Here is a 12,301-nt window from a genome sequence, read left to right as displayed (position 1 = left end):
AACAGTCCAGAAGATTCCACCCCAGAAGACTATGGAAGGGATTTATTTCTGTAAAATTATGCTTACAACATGCCTGGCACTTAAGTATGCAGCCTATTAAATCAATTAGCCGTGAACCGATTTTGTCTTACAATTCAACCCTATGAGCAACGGTCTTATCATTTTAAGCCCACTTTACAAATGGAGAAACTGGGGGCTTGGAAAGCTGAAGCACATTGCCCAGGGTCACACAGCCAAAGAGTACTGGGACCTAAGCCCAGGTCCCCAGATTCCAAAACCAACTCCAAGCTTATACAGGCTCCTTAAATCTCCTGCTCAAATTGCCCAGGCCCAAGAGAGAAAACCCTCCTGGCATTAAAAAGGAGGCTTCACTCCAGTTGTTTTAGCCTCTACCTACCAACTTCCGACTAGACTATCTGGGAGCTTAAATATAACCTGTGTCCACACTCAGAAGGTGTCCGCCCTCTGCAGGTACCAGGCCAAGTGCCGGGGGTTGGGGTGGGGATTGCAGAAGAAGGAGAAAGGTAGGCTCCCTCTCCTAAAGAAAGAGTGTCAGGCACGCAGACACTTAATTCTGCTGCTGGGCGCATGTAGTAGTCAATTGCTCAAGTCTCAGTCAAGTGGAAATGGGACCCAAGTTTGAATTCTAGCTGTGATATTTAGTAGCAGTGTGGCAACCTTCCGTAGCTCTGTCCCGTGTGTAAAGTGGGAACATCTCTGTCCCTCCTCTGAGCACTTTTGTTTTTTAAATGTTTTTTAAATAAGCACTTACCTCTGTGCTTTGCCTAGAGGAAATGTTCAATAAATATCAATTATTGTCATTATTATTAATATTTGAGGAAACAAGTGTTATCAGTGTGTGGAAGAAGGAGAGCTGGTTCCAGATGTACAGACAGGATAACCAGCTGGTTTGCTTGATGCTGTCGCACTTTCACTGGAAGTTCCATGTCCTGAGAAACAGCAGTTCCTGGAAAAGCAGGACAGCTGGCCCCCTAACAAATGGCTTCATGGAGAAGGCAGGGGTTGCCGTTGGTGCCCCACTCAGACCCCCCCTCACTAGCTTAACACACCCGTGCCCCAGCTGCTGAATTTTGCTGCTAATAGCTCATAGCTTCTCCCTTCACCAGAGACCTACCTTTATCTGCCTTGTTTGGAGGATTCCATCAACTCCCCACACCCCACACACACCTTCAGCCAATGGCAGACACACACAGGAGAACAAAAGGCTGGACTCCTGGAGTGGGATCAGAGCCAAGCAGGCTGCCTCCCTACCTTGCTTGCTCCTACCCTTGCTCTATCCTACCTCCCACCTTTTCTCCTGAAAGCACACTCTCCACAAATCCCCTGCACCTGAACCCCTGTGTCGGTCTCTGCTTCTAAGAAACCCAACCTAATAGACAGAGGGAAGCTTTTTTTTTTTAGTTCAAATCCCTTTTATTAAAAAAAAAAAAAACTAATGTAAAATAAGAATTAAACATTTTACATACCTCTGTAGAGACCATTTACCCACACCTTGGGATTCCAAAATTGCAATGTAGTCTTTGTTAGAGAATGCTAATGCTGTTGGGATTTTTTCATACAGTTTCAGGTTGACAGAGTAACTGATCAGGTACAGTTCCATAGAGTTCCACACACCAGCCCACCCATGTCCTCCAATCCCTGTTACCATTTCCCCTATTATTAACATCTCGGCTTAGTGTGGTAATTTGTTACAATTAATGAGCCAATGTTGATACATTATTATTAACCAAAGTCCAGAGTTGCCAGCAGAGCGCACTCTTTGTGTTGTCCGGTTCTATCTGTTTTGACAAATGTAGGGGACAGATCTCGGTCATCACACGTCATACAGCCGAGTCTCACACCCTCACAGCCCTGCACGCTCTCCTATTCAAAGGGAGGCATTGTAGTCAGTGGTCATAGAGGGGCTGGGGGTTTGCGAGGGCAGAGGAGGAGAGGAAATCAATAAGAGCAGAGGACACTGGGGAGCACAGAGAGACGCAGCAGGGCTGGCCAGACCCTCAAGGGCACATCCTTGTTGTTGGAGTCTCCTGACCACTTCTCATGAAAGAGACCAGGAGCTCAAGCTTGCCCGGACCAGGAGAGGAGTGTGAAGAGGTAGGAGGCCGCTCAGTGGTCACCTCACCCCCCACGGACAAACTGCAAGGGCTCTCCGAGGACTATTCAGCTCTGCCAGCTACTCTTGTCTTGATCTCAATACATACAGACAGACATGCACACATGCATATCCAAGTGCATGCATGCGCACACACACACACACACACACACACACACATGAAACTCCTAAGGACTGACGGGCTTCCCTGGTGTCTCAGTGGTAAAGAATCTGCCTGCAACGCAGGAGACACAGGAGACCTGGGTTTGATCCCTGAGTCAGGAAGATACCCTGGAGAAAGAAGGGTGTGGCAACCCACTCCAGTATTCTTGCCTGGAGAATCTCATGGACAGGAGAGCCTGGTGGGCTCCAGTCCACAGGGTCACAGAGCCGGACATGAATGAAGTGACTGAGCACCCATGCAAAGACTGACAGAGCCCATCAGGAACTTCAGCTAGCATCAAGCTTACCTGAGTACATGCTTTGTCGTGAGCGACAGAGTGCCGGGAACTTGGACTTCTTGGCCCCGTGGTGTTTACCAGGCCATCCTGCAGCTCTCTGCAGATCCAAGAGCTCTAAGTGGGAAAAGAGGAGTTTGTGATGCCCACAACCTTGGCTGAGTCATGGAGTGACCAGGTGCAGGCAGGAAACAGAAAGAACAGGCCTGTTGAGAGATTAGGCTAGAAGAGCTGTTGGTATTAGACCGGAGCTCCAGGACTGTGAAGGGAGTGGAGTGGAATGGGGTTGGTATAGGGAGCCTTGAAAGCCTCCGGGGACATGGCCTGTTCCCAGCAGCCAGGGGGAAGTCATCCAGGCAGATAGTGTGTTAGCTGGAGGAGAGAAGGGCTAGGAGATCATTGCCTGGAGGCAACCCACTGTGGGTGCCTCTGCTGAGGTTACGTGGGCCGGAGCACCTCAGAGGCTATTGCCCCAAAACACAGCCCCTCGGGAGCCAGCTGGCTGTCTTTCACCCCCTCCTGGCCTCTCCAAGGCTCCTTGACAGCAGAAAAAAATTCATAGCCATTGATTTTGTAATTAACAGTTTATCAATGCCATCAATACAGACTCGCTGATAGATTGCAAAGAAATTAATCTTGCAATGTTATTTTATTTCATTTTCGGTCGAAGGCAGCTGCCAATTTTGGCCTCCTTGGGGAGGGCGGGGTGATGGGGAGAGGAAGCTGGCAGGAGGCATGGGGTCTGGATGGACAGGTCACAGCCTTACAGGGACCATGCTCTGAAATCAGCCAAGAGTGTAGGAATGGAGCCAGGTTTCTCCCCCAACTGCCAAAAGGAAGAGTCCTCACTGCCTTAGCAACAAGGAGCAGAAGACTGTGGGGGAATCTCAGGTATGGGGCCAGCCCCTCAAGGGCATCTCCTGCCTTCTGAGTTCTCAAAGTAACGATAATAACAACATTTATTAGTTGCTTACTGAGTGCCTAATGACGTGCTGGCTCATTTAGCCCTCACCTGTAAGGCGTGCACCCTCATGTGCTCTGTGTCATGGACAAGGAAACAATCTCAGAGCCTAAGTAACTTGGCCAAAGTCACACAGCATCTAAGGCTCCAGAGTCTCATCCACCTCACTCTACTGCTGTTCTCGTAAGAGAAAGAGGCAGGGCCTGTGGAGGCATGGGCTGAGTGCAGGGGCCACAAGGTCAGAGGGCATCACTGGGGTCAGCCAGTTGGTACAGCTGCCCTCAGCAGTCTGGTAGCTAAACAAACACAGCATAGAAAGGAAAAAAAATTAGCAAACACAGCATGCAAAGAACTGCGCTGTTCCTTTGAGGAGTCTGGGAAACCTGCTCAGCCGTCCGTGGTGACCCACCCCGAGCTTCCAGTTCACTTGACCCACATGCACCCTTATCCTCCCACCTTGGACAGGCCTTGGGTGCTGCACTTCAGGGTGGAGGCTCAATATCTTTAAGGAATGTCAGAAGAAGGTGGGTTATTTTTCCAGAGGCCAGGAAGTGGGCTCCACTTTGCTTTGACTTGGACCCACCTGTAACCCAGCCATCGGCCGGCACCTCCTTGCCCCTCTGCGATTTAGGTAAATTTCACTTGGAATTCATGGCCAGAGTCCAAAGCCCTCCCCAGGATTTTCTAGAACTCCCAATAGCATCTCCCTTCTTTGTGCCCTACCTGTCCAGCCAAGCGATCTCAGTTCCCCCATACGCCCCACCTCAGGGCACCCAGACGCAGAACTCAGCCCCTTTATCTGTGTACATGCAACTGTAACAACTGTTCTGTAAGGTTAGGGAGTGCACTGAAGACTCGAGCTGGTGCCGAGTGGGAGCAGTAACAATAAAATCATGATGGTGACTATAATGATGATGATGGCGGTGATATGACTGATCACATCATATGACTGATAAGCTGATATCATGATGCTGATAAGATGCTGATGGTGATGATGGAGGTGATGGTGGTGATGATGATGGTGGTGATATGACAGTGGTGATAAACTGATGATCATGATGGTGATAAGTTGATGATGGTGGTGATAAGATGGTGATGGTGGTGGTATTTATGGTGGTGGTGGTGGTTATGGCGGTGGTGATGGTATGGTGGTGGCGGTGGTGATGGTATGGTGATGGTGGTGGTGATATGACAGTGGTGATAAGCTGACGATTGTGAAGGTATAAGATAATGGTGGTAGTGGTGATGGTTCTGGTGATGATGGTATCATAGTTGTGACAAGTACTATTTTAAGCCCTTGATGGGTACTAACTCATTTAGCCTCTCAAGGTAGATCTAGGTATTATGGCCTTTCACAAATGAGGAACATGAGGTGCAAATGAAACAACTTGCTGAAAGTCACAGAGCTAGCAAGTGAGGGGGCAAGATCACAATTCCACCACTTTGGCGCCAGAGGTTCTCCCCCTCACCCCGCCCCACCTCTGGGGCAAACCCTTCACTGCTCCTGTTCAAACCCTTCACTGCCGCCTCCTGGTGGTTATCTAAGAAAAGTCTTCCATAGGCACAGATCTCTCCTTGGGTGTGAACCCCAGCTCTAGTCACTGGCTTCTGAGACTTCAGACCTGTTTCTTAACCTTTCTGAGCCTGGTTTTGTCTCTGTAACGTGAGGGTCTGGAAGGCTCTGAAAGCAGTGATGGGGGCCCCCTACACCCGGGGCTGCGCTCCGCAGTCGTACCGCTAATGCCCACCCCACTGTGTCCGCAGATTCCATGTACATTGAGGATTTGGAGGCGGTCCAGAAGCTGCAGGACCTGCTGCACGAGGCGCTGCAGGACTACGAGCTGAGCCAGCGCCACGAGGAGCCTCGGAGGACGGGCAAGTTGCTGCTGACGCTGCCCCTGCTGCGGCAGACGGCCGCCAAGGCGGTGCAGCACTTCTACAGCATCAAACTGCAAGGCAAGGTGCCCATGCACAAACTCTTCCTGGAGATGCTGGAGGCCAAGGTCTGATGGCCCGGCCCACGGACGGACTCCCGCCCAAGGACAGTCGGATGGACCGACGCAAACACCTCCACAGCCACCAGCCTCAACATTCAAGTCCTGTATCATGGCCGTGAGCCGTCGCGGCGGAAGGGGCTCCTCGCCTCCTGGCTGTGTGCAGAGTCCCGGGTGCTGGAGGGGCGGGGGGTACGGGGATGGAAAGGCAGGTGCGGGGCTCATCTGTAACTGGCTCTTTTTTTTTTTTTTTCATTTGGTATGTTGTGTTTTTTTCCTCCGCCATGGCAATGCCAAGGCCTGGGCCAGAGCTCACTCCCCCCTGAGGCCGGAGACCACCAAGGAGGAAAGGCAACTTCTCCCCACCTGATCAGCAGGAGGCAGCACATACATTTCGTAACCACTTCTCCGACATCCCCACCCACCCATCCCAGCCTCCACCCACGGCCTGGGCGGGCAGTGTTTAGTGCCAGGACTCTGGCATACTCAGGCGGGGGTATACCTTCGGAGGCTTTCCTCTCCCAGAAAGCAGGTACTTTCTTCCAGAGGCCCTGCCTACTCTGAGGTTCTGCCCCCCAGGAGGCCCCACGCCTTCCGCAGTCCAGAAGGTTTCCTCCCTCCAGTCTTCACCTAGGCTCCCAGGCCAGCCCAGCTCACCATCAGGGACTAGCCGCCAGAGCTCCTGGATTTTCCTAGTCACCCCGCCCCCTTGGTGCGCCCCCCACCCGCCTTCCATTGCTGCCCCAGGGTCCCCTCCCTCTCCACCCCGGCACCCCAGGAACCCCACTGCAACTTCCTGCCCGACCTCAGAGCTCACCCCCACTGTGGGTTCCACCAGCCAAGACTTCAGGGCCCACAGGTGGGGACGGTGCTGGCTCAGAGCAGAGCAGGGTCCAAGATACCACGCCCCAGCGCCCCCTCTTCTGCAGGCTTCTCCCGCTCCCTGGGGGCAGTCCAGAGCAGGTGGGCCTGGGGTACTGAGGGATATGCAGGGACCTGGCCCCTCCGAGGGCACCCTGGGCACTTGATTCTAGGCTGGCAGCTCTAGGAGGACCCGGGTGGAATAGGGAGAGGCCCAGACCAAGCTTTGCTGAGCACAGAAAGGCCCAGAAGCAGAGATGAGCAGGCAAGGGAACTCTGAAGACAGGGGCTCCACAGAGGTCACCAGCCTGCCTGATCAGTGGACACCAGGATGCCCCCTCCCTTGCCCTCCAAAGGGCAGGGTGAGCCAGTGCTGCAGGAGGGTTTGCACCCGCCATCCTTGGACTAAGGAGGTAGAGCGTAGCTCCCCGGGTGCTCAGATGCCAGCTTTCTGGCAGGAGACCCCCACCCCCTACCAGTCCATCAGGCTGTTGTGTAAGGTGCCAACCACCCCAGTTTGCCCAGGACCCGTTTTGGCATTGAGAGTCTATTTGCCAGGAAACCGTCCAGTCCTGGCCGAATGGGAACAGTGGGTCACCCATTTCAGTGAGCGGCTATAAAAGTTCGTTATAACCCACTCGGACTGGGGGGAGGGCAACTTGAACACACCATCTGGGGCTCATGGGGTTGGCTGAGAGCAGTTTACAGGACCTCCCATGGCTGAAGGAGTTTCAAGCATCCATCCAATCAGCTGTCTTCTAAAGCAGAGATCAGAGCAGTCCTGCCAGGGACACTTTCCCGGGGAGTCCAACACATTCTACCCCCGACCTCTTGTCACTTTGAAAGGCAGGCAGCTCCACCCACCTAGCCCCAGGACCAGGAGGCCAGGCATCCTCCTCCACAGCCTCGCAGCCTTCCGAGGGAAGCAGCTGGTTCTGCCTCTCCACACCCAGACACGGCTCCTTCTGAACTTTTTCTTCCAGGATGTGCTAAGGTCACCCCAGGCATGAGAGCTGGCTAAATCCCATCTGCTGCTCTCAGATACCTTCATGGAGAAAATGTCAGGGGTTCCAAACCAGCGAAGTATGCTCCCTCCCTTTTTTGTCTATGGAGTCTTCAAGGCCAGAGTCATTTGTCTGGCAGCACTGGAATGATCCAGGGTGCTGCTAGCATCCTGTGCAGTCTCTGATCTGGGCGGATAGATGCGCAGGTGCCTCTGAGGGACCAGGGGTAAAACCCAGGCCTGCTTAGCTGTTGGGGGCCATTCATTGACTCCCTTAGCCTCTCACTGAGTTGTGTGCTCAAGGAGGCAGGGAGCAGAGGGTCGCATCTCATCACCCCCGTTCTGTGTTAGAGTCACTGCTCGAGCGTGAGGACCTGAGCTGTGAGCCGCTGCAGGGGCTAGTTCACAACTGGTCGTCACTGTCCATCTTTTCTAGAAAAAGCACCTCTGATTAACAGTGCAACAGGTGGTTTGTGGGCGGTGGTTGTTGCATATACAGGGCAGCTTTGCCTTGCCGGAGTTCATGCATCTGCCAGTGTGCCAGCGTTAGAGCCCCTTTATACCAGAGGGTGGCCATGATCCTGATGGCTTGGTGCCACTGAGGTGGCTGCTGCTTTTACATTAAAAAACTCTCATGGCAACAGGAAATGTACCGGGAACGATGAGAAGTCTGTTCAGTGGGGAAGGCCCTGGTGCGTACTTGATGGATCCATTGGCATTCAGAGAAGTTTACAGGCCAACTTCTTAGTTGGGAGCCTAGCCAGCTTTTGGGACCTCCCTGGGAAGTGGGGAGGAAGTTGGGAGGGGGGTGACTTAGCGGAGGATGTGAAGCGAGGAGAGTTTAGGACACCCCATCCCACCTAAACAGAACAAAACTGAAGTTTTCCCCCCAAATCCACTGTTCCTTGGAAATCTGTAAAGAGGACATAACCCTTCTCAGTTGTACTCTCATGATACAGGTCATTGAAATGAACCAAGAAATAAAATGGAAAAAAAATCCAACCACAGAGAAGGTGGTATTGGCTGGGTTTTGTTTGGTGCCCGTGTCCCCACACTTTCTCGAGATTCTAGACTGGCTTTGGCACATGTGAACCTTGATAAGGGCTCGCAGTTTTGGTACAGAGGAAGCTTCAGTGATTCCCCAGGGCACAATTTAAGAACCGAGTAGGAAGACCAGAGCAGGATGTTGGGTGGGAGGCAGTGGCAGGGCCTTAGAGGAGCTGGAGTCTGCACCCGCCCCCTGGGTCAGGGGCCACCCTTCCCTCCAGGGTCCCCCCAGCCCCTCAACAGAAGGCAGAGGGGGTTGTGGCGAGGGGACAGAGGCCCGTGCCACGGAAGAGCACCAAAGAAAAGCACTATGTGGAGATTGTTTTATTTTCTAATAAGGATAATGTGGCTGGAATGGCTTCTTAAGATGTATATATTTTTTAAAATGACGGTCCCTTATTGCATCACCACCCTGTACATACTCCCACCTCTGTATGTGCTCTCCCAAATGCCCTAGGAGTCTTCCCATCCTGGTCCCATGTATCTGGAATCTAATAAATAAGGAACAGCCTATCAAGAGAGTCTCTTAACACATTATCTTGGCTGGCGGGCTGTCCGCTGGACAGCACTGCCTGCAGGTCTCAGGCTGATGCTAGGAGAGGCCATCGGGAGAACCAACTTGGCCTCGGGGTTCTCTGGGGGTTCAAATGGGCATTAAAATGTGTTCAGCGGCAAAATTCAGGGATGTAAATTAAGCGGTCTGAAAATCCCGTCTACTTCTTTTCAGGCTTTGAAACAATAAAAGTGAGGCCCTTTATTATTTTCCTTTGTGTCAGAAAAATGGAGCATCAGATATACGTGAACCAGAAACAATCCATTGCCTTAGGACTTTGAAGTGCGTCTGTATGTATGCATGTGACACAGACCGTGCAGGATACCCTCGTGTTGTACCCTCAGCGCACACTCAGGTCCTGTGAGAGGCAGAAGGAAGGGCCTGAAAGAAAGCAAGAGGACTGTATCAGGATGCTTTTTGTTGCAGGTAAAAACATCCCAGCTTATATGGGCTTCCTGGACTCACTGCATTGGATAGATGTGAAATCTATAAATGGGGGCAGGCATCAGGTAGGGTTTGATCCAGAGGTTCACAAAGTCAATGGAACCCTGGCTCTATGCCTCTGATTCTCTCAGTTCTGCCCTCTTCTGTCTGTATGCTTTGTCTTCACACTAACCTCTTTAATAGTAACAAGAAGACTGCCAACTTTTTATTTTGCATCATGGATAGAGAGGGGGAAAAAAATCTTCCTACAACCATGGAAAATATCTGGGCTTCATTCTGAATCCCAGTGAATTTTGTGCCTGTCCTCACTGTGACCACCTTGGGGTGAGGCCAGTAGCAGACATCAGTCTAGCAGCCTCAAAAAAGAGTTGGTTTGAAAGTCTAGGAGGCAACCAACCAGCTATGATACCCACAGAACCCACACACCTAGACAGCTCAAGGTCTGATCAACTTTCAGTGAGCAGTCAAGTTCCCTGAAGCTCTTGGAAGAGAAAAGACACATGGCAGTCTCTGAATCAACACCTAGCAAGTCTTGAGCATGAGTTAAGTATTCATGGAAGTGAAAGTACCCGATGTGGATTATTTTAGGTAAATTCTCAATTCACCTACATCTGGTGCATGTGCACATGTATGTATACCCACGGCCCTTCCACACACACAGCTGGTATTAAACAGTTATGAAAAACAGTCAGCCATAGCATTATATAATGTAATAAAAATAGAAATTTTTATTGGGCTGTATTTTAGGATTTTCTGTACTTCAATTTGCCTAGATAATTGTGATCAGGCTAGCTAAGAGCTCATTTTTTCATCCATTTCTTTATCTTTCTTAATTTGTCCACCCAAATATCCCCGTTTTGTGTTAGCAAAGGATTTGAAGCATCAAAGGGGAAGGGTCATTCATTCATTCAACAAATATGTACTGAGGGTCTGTCCTGTGCCAGACACTTTTCTGGGCAAAGAGACTACCTTAGTAAAGAGAAAAGGCACAGTCTCTATCTTCATAGTGAACACAGTCTAGTGGGAGGAAGAGAGAGACAATGAGCAAAAATAACCAGGTTCTAAGTTGGGCAGGATGTGATAAGTTCCATGAGGGGAAAAAGACAGGCTGTGGAGGGGAGGGGTGGATGGAACAAGAAAAGGAAGTGGTGATATCATTTTAAAAGGAGTGGTCAGGGCAGCCTCACTGAGAATGTTTCAATGAATAGAAAGTTGAAAGGTGAGGGTCACGTGGGCATCTGTAGGAAGAACTCTCCAAGCAGAGGGACCAGCACGTACAAAGGCCCTGAGGTAGGAGTATGCCTGGTATGCTCAGTGAACATCAAGAAAACGAGGGTGGGTGGAAGCAATGGGAGAGGCATGGGGGAGGGAGCACAAACCACCTGGGGGCTTGGGGCCACAGGAGGTGTGGCTTTCACTTTAAGTGGAAGGTTTTGATTAAAGAAGAGCTATGATCTCATTTCAACGGGAGCCTTTGGCTGATGTGTTGATGACAGGTCAGAGAAGGACAAGGATAAAAGCAGGAAGACCAATTAAGAGACCACAGGTGGGGTGACCATGGCTTAGACCAGGATATGGGAAGAGCTTGGCTAAGAAATGCTTGGGTTTTGGATCAGTTTTGAAGCCGCCAGAATTTGGTGATAATGTTGGATATGGAGTGTGTGTGGGAAAAGGGGGACTTGTGATTTCAGAGATTCTAGCCCCAACAACTAGAAACAGCGTTGTCATCCAATAAGGTGAGAATACTCGGTGGAGGCAACTCTAGGGGCTGGCTGGGAGAATTAACTCTGTTACTTTGAGAGGCCATTGAAGATCCAGGGGAGATATCAAGAAGGTGCCAGGTGTCAGGTCGGCTAAATAGGGAAGAAAGAATGCGGCTCCCTAGAGAGCAGATGTCAGCACTGACCATCTTCACCAGCCGTGAGCTCTCTTTCATCGAGCCAACAGCCACCTTGGCTCTCTACCTAGCCTCAAAGGCAGTAAAGTAGAATTCATCTTAGAAACACAGATTTGGGGGAGCAGAAGGGGCTTAGTAGTTACCATTTTATATCCCTACTTGACAGTTGTGAGAAATGAGCCTAAATTATAATCTCACCCTTGAATCTCAAAAACTGTGGGGCGATGGACTGCTTGACTCGATTTAGACTAGAAGTTCGCAAATGGGGCCAATTTTGCCCCCAAGGGTATATCTGGCAATATCTGCATCTTTTGTAGCCACACTGGGGGCACTACTGGTATCTCGGGTGCAAGCCAGGGATGCTGCTGGACATCACAGGTTGCAACAGGCCAGCCCCACAACAAACGACAATCTGACCCCAAATGTCAAGAGTCCTGAGGTTGAGAAACTGTGATTTACATATATTCTGGGCATTATCAGGAAAAAAAATAAATAACCCTAGGGTTGCAGGGAACAGAATTTGGAGGTGTCAACTGTCATTCCCAAGCTCTTCCTGCCCCCAAGATGCCACCTCTCCCTTACCTGGTCTTGCTCTGACCCCAACAGGTCTGGCTGGGGCAAGCATCCCACACTCTGTGTGAACCGTTCCTACTCAGACTCAACCTAGAGGTGCGAGGAAAGAGGGCTTCAGTTCTGCAGTCTCTGCAGTCAGGCCGATCTGGTTGCCGTTAATAGCAAACATTTTGGGGGGAAGAAAGATAGCACCTATGGCTTCAAGTCTGGAAGCAGTGGGGAGCCTTTGTAGTAGACCACGTGCTCCCTGTTTGAGGATGAAGAACAAGAACGTAGGTGCCTCCACCTCCTCTTCCTCTTGGCCCCACATGACCCTCCCCATGACTGTCCTTACATGTTTGGCTCTGTTTGTGGGCTTATCGTTTCCTTCCCTGGCCTGGGATGGGCTGGGAACCTG

General features: G+C 51.0%; 1 protein-coding gene across 2 annotated transcripts in view; it reads left to right on the top strand.

Annotated features, from left to right (window-relative positions):
* ESRRB (estrogen related receptor beta) overlaps nt 1–5,688 on the top strand; it is a 182,301-nt gene extending 176,613 nt beyond the window's left edge. For both annotated transcript variants that reach the window (XM_070378460.1, XM_070378459.1), the window contains exon 7: nt 5,297–5,688. In XM_070378460.1, coding sequence (XP_070234561.1) covers nt 5,297–5,541 — 245 coding nt within the window. In that variant the 3' untranslated portion in view covers nt 5,542–5,688. The remainder of the gene's footprint in view (nt 1–5,296) is intronic.
* Nucleotides 5,689–12,301: the final 6,613 nt, after the last annotated feature.

The sequence above is a fragment of the Bos mutus genome, chromosome 10 (genome assembly GCF_027580195.1).
Source record: "Bos mutus isolate GX-2022 chromosome 10, NWIPB_WYAK_1.1, whole genome shotgun sequence".
Taxonomy (NCBI): domain Eukaryota; kingdom Metazoa; phylum Chordata; class Mammalia; order Artiodactyla; family Bovidae; genus Bos; species Bos mutus.
This window is presented reverse-complemented; position numbering and strand designations above follow the sequence as displayed.